The following is an 18838-nucleotide window of genomic DNA, read 5'->3' on the forward strand; positions in this document are numbered from 1 at the left end:
TTTAGGGTGTCTGGCACGTTTCAAAATTTACTGAACGTCGACGTAGGTCAGTGTCGGGGATGGAAACGATTTTATTTAAATATTAATACGGAGGGTGTCAAATCTTTCGACTCGAATTTTTTATATTTGGATTCTATTCGTTTCTCATTTAGAAATTAATTGTATTAAATTGGAGTTGCTCCACCGCGAATGATGCTCATTTTTTTTCTTTATTTATTCATAGTCGCATCAACATTAAGGTCATTAGCGACTAACACATAATTTACAAGTTGAACCCAAGATTTGTCATACGTATGTTACATAGATACTAATTATATGGCGCTAACTCCCGCACGGTGTAGCATCGGTTAATTTCACTTGTAATATATCTTCGTATATTCCGATTTCTTTCAAAAATCTTAACGTTTGTTCTATCATCTCTGGGTTACCTACTGTTTCTTCTAATCTCGCTCCTATATTAAACGCTTTCCTTATTTCAGAGACCTTGTCGCATTTTTGCATGATGTGCTTTACCGTTGAAACCTCGTTGCATAGGTTACATGTGGGCGAGTAAAGATTTCAGAGGTGGTCCGAATGGCTAAGTTTGGCGTATCAATGCTCATTTTTGTGCACATGTGTTCTTATAAATCCTATTGATAATTTAGCCAAAAGGAACTATAAATATTCACTGGAACATGTACACTCTGTCCCACAAATATTCGTACCCTGTATATTTATTGAAGAAATTTGTCTCATTTAAACGAATGCTTCATGTTTCCAAATAAATTTGTAATTGTAAATGTATACATGCGTGAAGTTTATTCATGCATGTATTATTCACAAATTTATAATGAAAAATTGATTTGGAAACATGAAACCTACCCGGTTAAATCAGACCGTCTTCAATAGATATAGAGGGTACGGATACTTGTGGAACTAACTGTATCTCCTACTAGGGTAAAAGGGGTTAAAATATCGTCAATTTTTGAATAGGTTCGATATCTACATTGTTGTACAGATGCAAAAATTTATGAAATATTGGGTTGGCTAAAATGTTCGTTCTCACTGGAATTCGAATGATACAAACATAATAAAGACTTCTACAAAGCAGAAATGATAAATTTGCCCAATCGAAGGGGAACGATTATAGAAAAAGATGGACAATATGTTACACGGTAAATATATTTCCCTGCCTAAGAAAAATCAATGTTTATTTGTGCTTGAACATCCAAACTCAATTCTCAATCTCTATCTGCAAACATATGAATTCGCATAAACATCCGCAGTCCATCGATGAGGTCGTTCTACCTATTCCCATAGCCGCAACCCACTGCACGAGTGTGAAATTGTTTCGCAGCAGCCCAGCTCCGTCTCGAAAGTCATTATTCGCTCGCAGATCACAGTGTTTCTCGTGCTTCCGGTCGCAACCGCGTCATGTTACTGATTTAACCAGCGCAACACCGATCATTAAAGTGTATTAACGCGTCCAAGTGGTTTTTTTGTTTTTTTTTTTCATACTTTCTCCGATTAGGCGCAACCAATTATTAACCGCTTCGGTGTCCGGTCTTATCGCACCCAGACACGCGGTTTCGCGATAATCGTTACGCGACAATGTCGTTAGTCGCTTTTTAACATCCATCGTGTTCTTTGTTCGCAATCAAAGGAAGATTTGAACGTTAAATAATAAATGAATTTGCAATTTCTTTTCTTCAATTAAACTTCAGATACTCTTGCGAGCACTCTGCTTGAGTAAGGTGCAATAGCTTAACACTTTATCTACCGGGCTATTTAGAAACAGTATTAAATTCAAAAAAGAATTTTCAACAATAACATATGCCAGGCTAGACTAACAATAATTCTTCCATATTGTTACTAAGTACATTGAAAGCCAAATCTGTTTCCAAAAACTGAACATCGTAAGTAGACAACCATCAACACAGTAAATAAATTCGAATAGCTAAATACTGCAAGTAAAAAGCCTATAAGTAGGCACCCGGTAAATAAAGTATTAACAAGTAAAGTCAACACATAGTCAAGAGAATATTATCTTCTTCCTTCGTGAAATATCTCACTCTTCGATCAGAATTATAATTTTCCACTCGAAGTGGATTGGATGAGGTTGTTTCCTCGTATTCGCTCCTACTCGCTGGCCGACATTTGTACCCGCATAAGAATGTTAACCGCGCGAGTTATCGGAGCAACTGATCGCCTGTGACACCACAACCGGGACTACCGTGGTCCTGAGATTTTTGTTTCTGGTTTTTGCAGACCATTTTGTAATCTCGTCGCGAGATAACGCACGCGGTCGCCGTATCGAGAAACCGTAACGATTTCCTCCACAGTTGATGTGTCTTATAAAATATTTAAATAAAAATAGTTGATTATCACGCGACTTGTACAACGTACCTCGTTAAGAGTGGACGAATTCCCTCAGCGTCTGAAACGGGCCGAAAACATGGCATTCTCCCACGCTAGACTCCCCAGACGATTCACGAAAACGATTCCAGGCATATCCGGGCATCAGATAGCAGCTAGACAGGGGCATTGTTCCTACGTAGTTCGGAAAGAAGTCGAGCGATCGCGTTGAAGCTCTGTTTGGACGCCATGCGGCGAGAGGCGTGGTTGGAAAGGCCATTAGAATCACAATGCACCGAGTGCAAACAAACTGCTGCGCCGTAGCGGGATAGATAAGCTCTATCTGGCATCCTGGATAGTCCTGGTCAGTCCTTACAGGGAAAACCGCTGAATCGCGGAAATGTTCCTCTTTGGTAGCAACAGCTACGATATGTTTCCAAATTTAGACAAATTTAGAGTTAGGCAAATTTAATTTGTTGGCTTGTCCGTTTAGAAACTCAGAAATCCACGGTTTACGCGTTGACCTAACCCAGGCTAATAATATTAAAAATGTCTACTTTTCTAGAATCTAACATTTGCAGTTGTACTTACTTTTACCTCTCTAAAATTTATCGTTCCTACTCAGGTTTATTTTTTTCGACATCTCACCTTCTGAATTAATGTAATTCGTTTCTTAGTGAAAATCCTTGTCATCCATATGTGGATGACGTGGCGCGTGTGTTACAGTGAATTTTGCCCAAGAGACGCGTGGAGATTCCCACTAATTCTGTAGACTGTTCGCTTAGAGGAAGATCTAATGATTCTTTAAACGACTCTTTTCTTCTCTTTTTTAATTTTAAAATTACAATATTTTGCACTCTGGTATTTGATTTTTTTTTATTTTCACTTTTCTCAAATGGAAACCACAGATAACAAACATCTCCATCTAGAAAGTGCCTTGCTTCTTACTCCTATTCCAGTTCGGAGTTTTCCCACTATTTTTGGGAAAACGTCTCCCAGTTGTTCGATTCGCGGCTGCTCGCGTGGTTTGTGAAGACACGCCGTTTAAATATAGACCTGCCCTCGTTCGAGCTGAATTTATACGGTTTTTTTTTCGAGGGGTAAACGGTCCCTCTCCCTCGTTAACGTCGGGGTGAGTTCCCTGTTTAGGGCTATCGGCGTCCCGGCGCTCGAAGCAACAGGTGCGCGACGCTTACTCGTCGAAATCCTGACGACCATGTGTTTTATTAATTAACGCGATCGACAGTTTGCGACTTGATCCCCATTCACAGGTCGATTGTTTAAATCATTATTGAAAAAATTATGTAATAGTTCTAATTGATAGAACTATTAGTTTAATTGATCAGAAACTATAAGATTATTGAAAATGAAGTCAGAATTCTTAATTGTTTGTTTCATTTGTTTGATCTGGCAGCTGCACACAGAGGAATCTTTTTGTCATTAAATGTTCAAAGAACACAGATGTTTATATGTACCAGGATACAAGATATAGCGTACTTCTTTTTTTTTGATATCCCCAAGCAGGCTTGATTGTTGCCGTATGTCTTAAAAAAATCAGAAATTTACTGTCCGAATTTCTTTATTTCTTACTGTGCTCCTTGAGCGTCAATCCAACCGTAGAGACTGAGTTATCAAGTCACCATGTTTCGTTTACTAGAAGAGAAAAAAAAAATAAAATTATGTTCCTGCAATTGGATAAATGTCTCCAGTTGCTAAATGTCGAATTCCTGTATTTATTCAGATGAAATTCTCGTCGGATCGTGGGAGAGAAAATAGAAAATAAAGGACTTTCCAAACGCGGAACGTTGGCTACCAAGTTGCGACACTCTCGTTCTGGATTCGGTTTTTAAGGACTCAATTATGGTCGTGTCCGAAAGAGGGAAGTGTCAATTAGGAGCACGAACGATCGTAGTGGTTTCCACGCGAAAATTGTCATATAAAAAGCTAGACGGGAAAACTCGGCGCCAATATGACTGACACGGCCACTTTCTTGCATGCGAAACACCGATTATCGTTTATCTTCTGTCGAACCGAGACAAAGGGGAACGCCTCGTAGATGAGTCGCGGAGGATCGGTGCCTTCAGACACCATAATCGCCGCCAGTTTCCCATGAGGCCATTGTGTCGCTATTCCGCCGCTTGTGTAAACTCCTTCGGTCTTTTGTACGCCTTTATTGCCTTTGGAAACCGTTCCTAGGAAACGATATCGCTCGCGTTGTTGGCTAATGTCTGTTCGTTGTCTTCGAATTGGTGAAATTCTCGCTTAGGGTATCCTGAGAGGGTTCCGTTAGCGATAGTCAACTCCTATCGATATTAAGGGGGCCAGAAAGTAATGTTCTTTCTTTTACGTTAAATTCAAGCAAATTTTATATCTTTTTATTTTTAACCAATTATGTAATCGCCCTCGTTATTAACAAAATTTTGCCATTTAGCGTGCAAATTTTCGATACCTGATCGATAAAAATCAATTGGTACACACAGTGAGCTGACAAATGATATGGAAGTATTGATAATCGCAGAAACGACGTTACTTTCTGGCCTCATTGATACATTAAGAATAAAAATAGAATTTAAAAGCTCGTTACGAAGGAAACACAAGTTCGCAGAAGATTTTACCATAGGAAATAACCCAAGAACAAAATTAACAAAGAATGTACTATTGTACAAATTGATTTATTGATCAATTTTTCATTTTTAAGAAGAAAGGTGGTAATACAGTATTGCAGCAAATGTTCAGAACTTTTTGACTCAATCTTTAACACATTGAACGCCACATCACCCACATGTGAGTGACAGAACTTTTCCCTAAGAAATTTCAACAATTAATCTCAAGGGCTAAATATCGGTGTAAACAAAATCTGCGTAGAATTCGTGAATTTTGATGAGAATACAAAAATAAATAATACAACAGATGTTAGATTCTATAGTTTCTAATTGTCTCTAGACACAATTTTAGTCCCACAGGCATTTCCATGTGAACCAATCTGCCAATCAACGTGCCCAAAGTTTAAAATTTGATACCGGACTTTTAAATCAAATTGTACACCTGCAATTGCTTTGTTTTTAATATTTGGCTGTACGTAAAAAAGTTGAAAAAATAAACGTTGGCTGTCAAAATTATTCAAATAATAAATACATTGATATTTTTTCAAATTTAATTTGAAAAATCAGGCTTCCAAGGGTTAAACTAATGTAAAAAATCGAACTATCCCTACCGCCAAAGATCTAGCAACACTAGCCCTATTGTAACCCCTATTATAACCGTTTGGCGAATAATTTCGCGATTGAATTAGGGAATAAAAACGTAACCAGAAAATTGTGCTCGCAGACGCGTTCGTACGGCGTCGAAATGAGAGAGTGGAAGATTTTGGAGGCGCGCTACCCAGGCTAGTAGTTTGTTCAGGACAGCTGCCGCAGTTGTTTGGCTGCTGAGTATATTCCAGAGTCGGCGTGGAAAGAGGGATAAGCCAGAAGACGTTGCCAGCACGTGCCCCGTGTCCGTTAAACTCATCTACAAACTTACGCCGGCGTGTTCCACGTGGTAGGGAAAAAATTACGACCCCATAAGCAGCCGGAGCAGCTCGATCGTTTTTTAATTCTCGACAGCTTTTGGGACTCGCGACGTGTCGCACACGCGTTCCCCACAAATATTTTCGATCTTTCTTCTTTTTTCCCTGCAGAAAATCGCAGACGAAACGAATCGTTCGAACCTTATGGGAATACCTTCTCGAAACTGCACTCTTACGAACCAAACAGAAGTCACGTTATAATAAATGCATATATGTATATCGAGGGAGTACTCTTTTTGTTTTAACTAGTTTCAAGACTATTTTTATGTTTTTTTTTTTTTATGTTTATTTATACGTTTGTGTGCAAGATTCTGTTTAATTTACAGCTGTTCTGTTCAATTCGATTCAAAGTTGTTTTATTCATTCTGAATTTGGTCGTAACGTTACGTATATCTTCGATTTTTTCTCATAATCATCATTTTTAAGATCTCACAAATATTCTAGTTCATGCCATAGCCAAAAGTGTATTTTATATGTATTAGGAGGACCGAAAAGTAATCAAAATTAAAAAGTCCTTCGATTTCGCATTGGAAAACTTGTTCAAGTCGAAGACGTTTAGATTACTTTTCGACCTCCCTGTACATACATATACAATCTTTGAATCTTGTTAAATAAATAATTTACTAAAAAAGGAGTACCCCCTTACATGCACAATAGAACGTCGAAAATAATGTTGACAGAATAAAGGAAATAAGTGAACCTGCAAGTGCATTAAATAGAATTTAACTAATAGTCGTGACTTTGTGTGATCGTTCTAGCAGAGTCAGAGCTCTGTAAGTAAAAATACCGATCAAAGATCACTTTTAGGTAACGAGTACCGAATCGTAGGAAAATTTCGAACGTCGAGCTGACTAGTCGCGATGACTACGCGTTTTGCAATTAAAAGCAGCGCGGTTCGGTGTAATGAATTTCTTCGACGCGTGACTGCGTACGATTCGCGGCGAATAATGCAGATCGCCGAGCATTTTGACTACCAAATTCGCTCGATATTAATACGCTTCTTCGTCGATCGCGAGCGAAAGAAACCTCGGAAGAGAACGAGATCACGAGCGAACACTTTCTATCGCGGATAATTAGCGAATGGCGAACTTTCATGGGGAACTATGTTGAAATAACTTCTGCGAAGAATGGTAACGTCATTCTTTCGCTTTCATTGTTCCTTCGAGCTTCGAACACATTGGTATGCGGTCTCAGAGTTCGAAGAGTGAATTTTTGAATTGATTAGTCGTTTCTTTGGTCGCGAGAATCAGAATCTGTTATACGACTATGCTTACCAGCACTTGAGGACCGAGAAAAATGATAGCGCGATGGATATTAATTTTGACGAATTTTTTATGTTTACTTGTATTTGACAATCCTTGGGCATCATTAGCAAATTGGACTACCTCACCAAATAAGCTTCAAGAGAATCAGTAATATTCTCTTTGAACTGACATGTACCTATACATAAAATTACATAGAAATTTTGACGTTTTATCTAACGATAACATTCTTCAATTAATTACAAACGTAGCGATATAGTTGTCTTCAACGTTGCTACAATTCTGATCTCGAAAACAAAGCACGCGTATAAACCGTGCACAATCTGCCCAAAGGAAATTAGAATCACCCCGAAGACATTCTCTCCCGCTGTACAGTCGCCGTGAACATGCTTGAAAATCTGATCCCGTATTCCTGGAAATTGTATTCGTCGGCTATACAGTTGAAGAAGGAGCACCAAACGTCGTAATCAATTCTTCTGGACATGTTTAACGAGGGTCAAATGGAATCCTCGGTAGAGAATCGCGCTGGACAGATCTCGCACCCGAATAGAAATGCGTTTTTTAAGTCAATTAAGGCTATCGGATGAAAGAAATATTTCTGTTGACCCCGTATAATTGGTACGGAGGTGGAGTCGGGCACCAAGCAGACGGCAAATAACACGAGCTATGCAAATTTATGTTGAACGCGCCGGGTCAAGTGTCGCCTGGGTCGCGGGTCGTTAACCATTTGCATTTCCATTCGATTAAGCAATGGTCGCCGCGTCTGACTTGGCTTCGATCGCTCGATATCGAATTTTTCTGTACGAAAAAAGACGACTGATCGCGCACCTGCGGCCCCTTGCACCCTCGCGAGCCATACGACCATAACCGAAACTCCCTAACCTCGTGGGACAGAAATAATTCTAATTAAAGAAAAAATACGTGTTGGATACATGATTTTCTATGCATTCAGACAGAGTCAAGTGGTAGTATGCTTCTCATATAGACTCAATAAAAATTAAACTATTACTATTAGAATTTTTATATTTATATTAGGTATACGCACAAGTCTTATAGGCTTTCTGATATTCGTACGAATGGTCGATTGCATCCGAGCAAATGAATAACAGATCGTACTTGATCGTACTTCTTATTAAAGAAGTCTTAAATACTAATCAACAAAATAATTTCCATCATTTTCTAACATATTTTGCCAGCATAATGGCAGTTATCGAAAAACTTTTCCAAGTCGAAGACATTTTGAGTACTTTTATAATCTCGTTTCTGTAGTCAATCTCATAAGTATTCGTACCGTCTATAGCTGTTAAAGAAATCTGTCTAAATTAAATGACAGGGTTTGATATTTTCAAATCAATGATCTAATAAGCTATCATCTAATTTAGACAAATTTCTTCAACAGACATGAAGGGTGCGAATACTTACGAAACTGACTGTAGTTCCCTTGAAAAGTATAAATTCCATTCGGTTTAATGGCTTAATTCGATACAGAAATCTACAAAACTTCTGCATCCATCTGATATAAATATAAAAATTCGTAAAATGTCTATCGCTCTTATACACTGTATCAGGAAGTTTCACGTTAAGAAATTATTTTAGAAAGACTCTTGAGAATTTGGGAGTCTCAGAATTCGGAATCACGTGACTATAAAAGGCCTTCGACCATGGAGGTCCCCTGGCTGACAGGAGATCGATCCATCGTGGAAACGAGCGGTGCACACGATCCGCGAAATCTGACGAGAATCGCGCGCATTACGCACGCCTCGACATTGGTCGATCATACGCGGCATTCGCAACGAGCCAGCCACAGGCGTCGTTCCTGCAAAAGTTGCTCGATTAGGATTCCGTCCACGCTGGCAGCGTTGCGCCGTGGCACGTGGGTTTTCAATTCGACTCCTCCGGGAGTCGGCGGCGTCGTTGTTTCAACCTTCCACGAGGAGACGCTTCTTCCTTCCTTCGATTACACGCTCGTACTCGCGCCGCGATGAATAATTCCGTAACGGAGCTGTTACACTTTCCTACCGCCGCTTTTCGCTCGGGATCACGTCGATCTCTAAACTCGCTGTTTTTAATTTGTACTAGGCCATTTCACGCGTTTATGCCACTTATTGTCGCGCTATTCGTATTAACCCTTTGCACTCGAGAGGTGACTTTCAGCCACCATCAGGTTCGACACAGTAAATCAACCAACAATAACGTTTCTTTAGGTTCAACTTCTTTAGAACTCGATGTTTCATAAATAAAATGATTGTCGACGAGGTAAAGGCGAACTTATTCTCAAATCTAGATAGCTTAGAATTCATGCCAATAGAATGCTAAGAAGCATCTCGAGTTGCTGGCAAATACCAGAAAAAAAGGTCTCGAGTGCAAAGTGTTAACCCTTTGGAGAACTCAAGGAGTCACATCTTAACGTCATGCAGTAACTCGTAGAGATAACTCTTGGTCACCATCAGGTTTGACACAGTAAATCAACAAACAATAATGTTTCTTTAGGTTCAGCTTCTTTAGAACTCGAAGTTTCATAAATAAAATTATTGTCGGTGAAGTAAAGGTGACCGGATTCTCAAATCTCAAATTAGTTAGCGAACACAATTTGGGCTACATCTTCAAAGTCAATCTAAGCTTATCATTCATGGCAATAGAATGCTTAGAAAGCATATCTCGAGTTGCTAATAGATACCAGCAAAAAAAAGCCTCGAGTTCAAAGGGTTAATATGTGAAACACACCTTTAAGTGTCATGGAAAAATGTGATCTTTCTGGCAAAGTCAGTGGCTATACAGTTTTTGTGATTTTTTATTAAATATATACACGATCTGTGACACGAACATACAGGATGATCTAATACATCACTGGTCCTTGAAGAACAATTTACGGAGGACCTGCTCGACGAAAGGTATACATTTTGCTCATCCCACAAGTTCATGTCGCTTGGTGTTCTGCTATTCGAATTAATATGTGAAACACACTCTTAGGTTTCATGGAAAAAATGTAATCTTTCTGGCAAAGTCAGTGGCTATACAATCATGTGTGATTTTTTATTAAATATACACAGAATCTATAGAGTGTGACGAACGTAGAGAGTATACGAACATATAGAGTGCATTTTTGGAGTCCTTCGATGAAAGGAATGTATTTTGCACATCCTCCTACTGAAGGACAATTTTTATTTTCGCACGAGGACAAAGTTCCTTCCTCTGCAAAACAACCACGCGTTGTTACAAACTTGTACATCGCTGGTCCTTTGTTTTCACACCAGGGAGCGTTATATCTTATCAAAGTCGCTGCCTTACGGTTCTTCCGTTTACGATAAACAAGTGTTACTTCGGAGTGAGAGAGGTTACTCTTTTAGAACGAAACGACCGAGTCTTTCGATATCCACCGCAAGATTTGCAAAAATAAAACTTCGTAATATCGTGTCATTTAACTCCTTCAACCCTGCTGTTTTCTATTTAAATTTTATCCGTTTCTCTTTTAAAAATTATGTGTATCGAATTATTTTTAACATATATTCCTGTGAGTTCCAATAGTAACCTCGCCAACAGCAACCAGATACATTCACTAGGACATATATGTATCACTAGGATAGAAAGGGTTAAAATAATCCCAGAAAAATTCCAAGGATTGCAAACACTTTTTATCATTTCTTTACCGAATTTCAAGCACGAGACCGTACTATCGCGCTCTTTGGAAAGTAATTTCATTCGTGAAAGAAGAACAATTTTCTTATAATACATAAATATTTTATTCAATCACACATAAATCATTCGAATCGAATTTTGCCATCTTCCTCCTAGTAGTATAACGATTCCACGTTCGATCCAAATGATTCCGATAGCCTGATTTTAATAACAACTGAGAAACAAACTGAGTTCAAACTACGTCATGATGACACGGTTTAAAATGACTAAGGCCGATCGCACACGGGCGCAACTGATCAGTTTCAAACCACCCTGAAACTAGTTGTATGTGACCGTGGATCTAGGTGAAACAAAGATAGTGGAGTAGGTAAAACAAAGAGCGCAAACGCTACACTTTGCAACAATGATTTCAAATCGGTTGCGCCCATGTACGTTCGATCTAAGCCAATATTTAGAAAATAGTCGAGAATGGGGTGGACGCGAGCGACCACCGCGGCGTTGCGGTACTCGACCACCTGTACAGAGGGGTTAGCATGACTCGATAAAAATCATGTAGTTTGTCGAGCGCCAATGATATCTGCGCAGCTGAATTTGCATGGCTATGAGCTCTCTTCCAACGGCGCGCCGCCGAAAGTCCATTACGTATGTATGGCGTGCACGCACGGTAAGTCTCCCGTAACCCATAAGCACCTTTGTCTCTACTCGCACAGCCACACGCCGCTGCGTAACAGCGTGTAGAACTGCGGCACGAACACGCGCGAGCGCGAATTTGCATACCTGCGCGCGGTTACAAACGTACAAAGTATCGATACATCGTTCCAACCTGGAAGCAGCGTTCGAGCGCGAAACTGCTGTTCGCCTGCTGCTTCTCTAGTTTCGAGATCCACGAGCCTCCTCGAAGGCGCTTGACGAATTCGAAACCCGTTGCAATTTCTGCCGTTCGAGCTGTCGCAGCGTTTCTTTATAGAATCTGAGTCTGGAAAACGTGAAAAACAAAGGTTTTCTCCCAAAGGTTTTCTTCTGAACCAAGTGTACTTTTAGGAGGCCTTACTTCTCAGTGGCTAAGGATGGAGAATTTCCTTAGATTGGAACTACCAAGGCTGTCAATTTGATGAATGTACCTTAGAGTACATTCTTTGTAGTTACTGAAATCATTGACAACATTTTTGTCACAATTTTTAGTAAGAATGATTCGAATAGAGAACTAGGTATCATAGATATCATAGGTCACATCTCATAAGTTCATGTTGCAGACTATACCAATAGTTAATGAAACAAACTTACAGATCCTCAATCATAATTGAACGACAGTGGTTGAAAACCGACTTACTAGAATACAGAAAAGGCAAAACTAATCTCATAGCTCAGCGAATAGTGTAATCAAACGCAAAATCTATCCATGCTCACTCACTTCCGTTTGATTACATTTAAAAGTGAAAAACGAAACCAGAATGGTTTTCAACCATAAAACTAAATTGTATAGAGACGATATAATGACTGTGTCGGGAACTCTACCTTGAAAGACATTGTACGGTCCATGAGAAGTATGCGTCGGCAGTTTTCCATTTCGATTAATCGATGTCCCTCATCGTAAAGCTACCGAAGAGGGTAAAAATGATCCGAAGAAGGGAACGAAACATGAAGGGTTGAGAGAAAAAAGGAAAGCATTTCGCGCGAGCGCCATAAGGTGTACCTCACCGCGGTGCTCACGGGATAGAGCAAGCGTACCTACAACGACGATGCACCTGCACCTGCCTGGCAGTTGCACCCCTCTTTACGACGATGCTATCTAGGATGGTGTGCATGCCCCCCTCGCCTGTTCGCTTTCGCTGCTCCTGCCGCCGCCGTGGCCGCGACACCTGACGCTCCTTCGTATATACACGCGCTTCGTTCTCTCTTCTGCACACCGCGCGTGCAAGCCGCTTTGTGAGAAGTACCATTAACCTGCCTTCTCACACATTCAGCTCCGAGCCCAGGGCTCGTCTGTCTTCTCCCTCGTTTCGCATCGAATCCCGACAGGTACCACCTACCATCGAATCACCGATGGGGACACTCTGACACCCAGGAATTTCACAATTTTAACAAAAAGTTGGGTGGAACTCGAGGGTGAAGAATTGGGGGGAAAAGATGAGGTGTTCTTTCTGGTGGAGAATCTGTAGAAATTTTTCAAGTTTCCTCCTTGTAGGAAGGGAAAGGTTGCTTAGACTTCTGCAGGTCTTCTTGTTCTTCCGAGAGTGAGAGATTCGTGCTTTGGAAACTTTTAGCATTCTTCTTTGGATAAATAAAAAATTCGAAGCACTAAAACACTTCTCTTTGCTAATGAATAGACTGCAGATCTTTATGCATTTATAGGAAATTTGAATGTACAAGAAACTATAAAATGCAAACAATATGCAAAAATAAAAAAAAAAGATTGAAAGTAAAGTTCATGTTATAATACTTGGAGAATGAAATAAATTCCTACTTAGGTTCAATTTTTGTAGGCACGTTCGCGAAGATTTTATTTTGCATAAAGATTCGTAGTCTACTAATGAATGACTCTTTCACTTCGATAAGTTGGAGAACGGTTTATCCATCCTCTCGAGTTCTGCCGAGGTCCCTTTTTGCTCCCGTTAGTCTTTCCTACGTAAAACGTTTCCGACTAGGTTTGGGTCCCTAAAACTGGGCTTTCCTCGCAGCATAAGAAATTAATTTGAAACCTACTGTTTCAATTTTAATTTCAATGGAAAGAGGCTTCGCGAACCATTTCTAATAGTAAGCAAAACACTTTTATTGTAATCGAGTAACTGTCCTTGACTCCGTCAATCTAACAAGTCTTTTCACCTTTCAGATATACCGGCGCAAGTGCCGCCGTTAACGCCTGGGACCAACAAGAAGATGACCGAGGCCCTGGAGGCCTCTTTCGCCTCCTGGGAAAAGGAACGAGTCCGCCTCAACATAACCAAAGGTCAGTTTAGTATATTCTAAGCTTCCCTTGCTTTCTAGGTACTTTCAAAACACCTGCTATTTTTAACAGAACTCCAAGCACCAGTAAAAAAGAAACAAAACGCCCTACTTGTTTTTAAAAGGAAATAACCTCAAACTCTCCTCTTTAATTGAAATCACTAATTACCAGCCTGTGGATTTATATACATTTGCAGGAAATTTGAATGTGCTAAAAATTACAAAATACACACAGTATGGAACCATACAAAAAATGTTGAAAGTGAACTTCATATTATAATATTCGCAGTGTAAAATGAAATGAACGAATATTCTTCAACGGGAAATTCTTCTCCCTTCGCTACATCTCGCGTTAATGTACAAAATCCTTTATTTACAGGCTTTTACCTTACTTCGAGACATTAATATTTAATTTTTTCGTTGCGTAATTTTCGCTCATGCTCGCACGACATTTCCAACGACTTTTGAACGGACGGTATAACCCAACCTTGCAGAAAGCGGTCTTTTATGTCTCCTTTCCTCGCAACCTTGCGCGGCGTGTAAGGTATCCCAACGACTTTTAATTACACGATTCGATACGCGAGTTGAACTTTGATGTTTTCATCGGGGAGATGAATACATTGATACGATTATCGATGCTTCATTAGCGCAGAGTTTTACGCGGACCTTCGTCCTCGAGGAAACGACGCCATTACCACTGGCGATCGTTTGCGCGCGGTGTTAACGATAACGAGCGGCGGTGAGCGTTCGAATCCTTCTGTTCCAAGTTATCAAAGTGGCAACCGTAACGTAGATCGCCTCGAAAATGATACGATCGTGTCGATGATTCGAGGACATCTCCAGAGACAATTTCGCTACATCGAAGATGGGAAGGTTTAATACCTCGCGCTTAGACGGAAGATGGAAGAGTGGATCGCTGGGTGGCGATTCGGAAATTAGCAGAATTTGTTGCTTCTGTTGGGTATCAATGGAACTCGTTGGAATTGAAATGCTGGCGCAAGAATGTTGCTAATCTTGCACGAAGAAAGGGATAGAATATTTCACAGTGGCGATTGAAATGTAACTAGTCACTTTGATCCTTATATGTTGATTTCATCATTGTACATCGTTCGAATTGAATCTCTGAAATTTCAAGTTTATCACGATCGGTTGAATGGTGATTTTCAAACTGTAGTGTATATTTTTCATATGCAATATATGAATTATCGTTATCCAATATATGGATTATTCAATTCAGTTCCATATAATTATAATTATAAATACATTACTCGTTTCATGCCTTAAATATCAGCAGATATTACTTCACACGAACCATAAGAGATTCCAACTTTTTCAGCAACTTCCCTACTTATAATTCATCAATTAATCTCGACTTCTTGATGCTGTTGATCTTCCAACTCTACGCTTGTAAATTTGAACACCATGAAATCAGCTGTCATTAAATGCGAAAGGTTCCATCTCGATCGTCAAATTCCTCGCCAAGTTATATCAAAGAATATGAATTTTACAGTAACCATAGTTACAAGCAATAAAAAAAATTCATAAATTTTTGCGAATGTGATCATTGCGAGGACCTGTCCATCAGCAAAATGCAAGTGGTTCCATCGCTTTCAGGCCGAACATACGTGAAATAGTACTCTTTTTGCGATAAAGCTGGTAAAGAAACGGGTAAAACCGAGAGAAATATTTTACAGGATGCAAGTGGTTGCACTCCGATTGGTCAAGCCACCTCGGCGTAATCGGCGAACATTCATAAAAAAAAAAAAAAACTTACAGGTCCTCAATCATAGATTGACCGACAGTAGTTGAAAACCGACTTACTAGAATGCAGAAAAGTAAAAACTAATTTATTATTAACGCAAAACTAATCTCATAGCTCTGCGACCAATGTAATCAAACGCTAACACAATTCTGTAGCTCAGCGAATAGTGTAATCAAGCACAAAGCCTGTCGTCCTTCAATCATTTACTCACTTCCGTTTGATTACATTTAAAAGTGAAAAACGAAACTAAAATGGTTTTCAACCATAAAACAAAAATATATATGTCGAATCGAGTAACCTCCTCCTTTCCGAAGTCGGTTAAAAAAGAGAAGCTTCTAATTTGGTTGCGCGCAAGCAGCACACGGTCGACGGATCTCGGGTGAAATTTCTGAAAAATCGGTGACGAGAGGAGAGCCGATGCGTGCTGGCGCTGAAAGAGGGAAAAGCTGTGGGTGCGTGCGTGAGTGCGGCAGCGCGGAGACAGGCGCGCGGGTATACTGCGATGTGATGTGATGTGCGACGAGCCGACGATGTGCAGGAATTGTGAATGTGATGTTGATGGTTCTCTGATGGGGAGCCGATGCCACACATCCGGTATGCGCATTCAGAGCCACGCGGGTGTGACGTTACTTCCGGTCTACATGGCCCCGGGTTCGTACCCTCCAGGCCAGATCACCTACAGTCTGACCTCCGTGAACCTAACGAGCAACCTCGCGCCGTTCCACTTCGAGCCGCGATCGTTCCGTTCCCTTCTTTCGCTCCTGCTGCTCGCTCCTCCTTCTTTATTTAATCTGTACCTTTATTTTTTCGCCCGGTTTATTGTCTCTTCGACCTTTTCGTTCGCCATTGTCTCTGACCGTGCCGCGACTGTTCGTCACGGTGCCAAGTTGTCGTTTCCACGAGCTACGGCTGGGCTAGGCTCCGCGCCGATGGATCCCTGGCCTGTTTCGTCAAATCACGCGCTAATTTTCATCCTATGGAGATTTGCGCCGGTGCGTAACGTTTCGAACAGCGGCACTTTGGTTGGCGAGGGAACTCTGAGAATCATCAGATAAAAGTTTCTATGAATATTCATCGGTACGACCTAAAAACTGTACCGTGTTTCGGTACAGGTACTTTCTGTCTCGAAATACCCTTTGCCGAGGATCCAACCGTGAGCGTCGAGAAAACGTTTTATTTTATTTGCTCGTATACACCGGGTAGCATATTAAACCTTTGCAATCCGAATTATATTTCAATTTCGTTACCAGCAGCTCCCAACGCTTTTAAGTATTTCATTTGAAATTTAACTAAAAAAATAAGGCAATTTAAATAGCGGTTTTATTCTCACTTTTGTTGTATTTTATAATTGTCAAGTGTACGATATATCTCTTTGAACAATTTCCTTCCCTATTCATTTGGACGTAAAAGAATGTCGAATGGAACTCGACAAAGGAGCTCTTGAAATAAAAACTGACGCAAGGTCCTGCAACCTAATTAAAAGAATACACGAGTTTTAGGGTGATAAAATGCCCATCGGAAGTCAGCTTCTGCAAATAACCTAACAGGTCTCTAATGCTTTAAAATATTACGCCCGTTAAGCCGACATCCGTAATCGTCCTATATCTCCCCGATGCTTTTTCGCTTCTTTAATTATTCTCCGGGATGATCCTTGTCCTTAATTGGGTCGTAATATTTGTATTGGTATAAATTATATCGTATTCGCATTTGCCGTTGGACGACACCCGTTAAATCGTCTTTATTCGATCCCGTAATTACGCATATGCGAACGTTTACGATCGACAAATTACCCGGCCTACAGTTTAACAATTACACGTTCATCCCCGAAGGCCGGGTGTAGCTCGGAAGGTTCAAATACAAAAAATTTGGAAGATCAAGGATCTATAATTATGCTACAAAAGTTTGAAGGTTCGAAAACGTAACGTTTACTGGCCAACATTTTCTTAACATCTTCTAACTCGTGTTTTTTTATACAAAATCGCAGAGGGAGACATTTAAAATAATATTTGAATCGCAAAGCGTGTCCTGTTCTACATAAAATCTTGTTTGTACGAGAAACGACAATTCGTATTTTGAAACGCGTCAACCTGCATCTCGATGACCGTTTATATAAAAAACGAATGAATATTGCACGTTGCCAGTGTTTAAAATTCGCGCGTATTCATAAATTTTCATTTCGATAGCCGCCAAATCGACCTTCTAGGCAATGCAAACTCCTTATCGGTGTTTACGCAGTAGAATGCAAAATGGCACCGTTTGTTTGCCTTCGAAACAACGCGACCTTACCACCAACTAGCGACACGAAAACTTCTCAAATGTAGTACCGAGAATGCCATGGAAAAACATTCGAAAACGAACATTTTAAGATTGCTCTGGGCTATGAAATATTGTTTTTCTTATTCTTTAAACTTTAAGGTAGTATATTAACAAAAAAAAAAGAATCGATTTTCTGAAATTTCTGGAGTAGTCTTCCCTCTTAAGAAAACGATTGATCGAACTATTGTCGTTCAGATTATGTTTTGCAATTAAATTCGGTGTGTTTCCTCGATTCTCCCGAATATTTGTATCGCGAAATCGCACGTGCGTGCTATATAACAAACGAAGGAGCACCTGTCACACACAGACGCCGCGCCGTGCATTCGCGATTGCATTGTAGGACGTCAGAACCCCCTGATGCATTCGTTATTATGATTTATTCAGAATCTGCCTTTCTTATGAATAATAAGCGCCGCCAAGGATGCATCCTCTGTGTCGAATCGAAGAGGTTCGTCACGTACCGGCCAAGCACGCATCGTCGCACCGACAGAACGTTCCCTCGTCGCTAAAACTCGAAGATCTTCCTTTAATTCGCGCGTTTCCAGGCTTGGCTAGCCACGATCGGATTCAATTCTCCGCTGCGATTGAGATTCAGTCGAGAATCCGTGTCGCGTGTGTGTTCCCAGCGTTTAAATAGAGTGATTCGAGGTCGCCGGTGAATCTCGGCAAAATTTATTCGTGTCGCGGATTAGTCTATAGAGAAAAAGACTGATAAGATTTTCCGAGCTATGAAAACGAAACGTAGCTGGCCTGAATGGTTAGGCTTTAGACTTTAGTAGACTATGGACTATTCGTTAGAACGAATACATTTTTTTGACCTTTCTATTTCTTTTCTGAAGGGACACGCGTATTCATTTAAACAACTTAAATGTTATTATGATCGTGATATACACCCCCGCTTAGAAGTATGTGAACACTAAATATCTAATAAAAGTTGCGAATCTATTAATATGAATTATTCGGTTGTTCGGATGAAGTCCATGTCGATTTTTGGTTGGTGGTACAGATCTGAATATA

General features: G+C 40.2%; 1 protein-coding gene across 7 annotated transcripts in view; it reads left to right on the forward strand.

Moving 5' to 3' along the window:
• The window catches only part of LOC128895478 (ETS-like protein pointed), a 179340-nt gene that overhangs the window by 111899 nt on the left and 48603 nt on the right, over positions 1 to 18838 (forward strand). For 6 of the 7 annotated variants that reach the window (XM_054158095.1, XM_054158101.1, XM_054158096.1 and 3 more), the window contains one exon: positions 13631 to 13747. In XM_054158095.1, coding sequence (XP_054014070.1) covers positions 13631 to 13747 — 117 coding nt within the window. Of the gene's footprint in view, positions 1 to 13350; positions 13555 to 13630; positions 13748 to 18838 lie in introns of those variants that run through there. The other variant, XM_054158102.1, reaches the window with a different exon arrangement.

Source organism: Hylaeus anthracinus, unplaced genomic scaffold (genome assembly GCF_026225885.1).
Source record: "Hylaeus anthracinus isolate JK02 unplaced genomic scaffold, UHH_iyHylAnth1.0_haploid 5, whole genome shotgun sequence".
In the NCBI taxonomy this organism is placed as follows: Eukaryota; Metazoa; Arthropoda; class Insecta; order Hymenoptera; family Colletidae; genus Hylaeus; species Hylaeus anthracinus.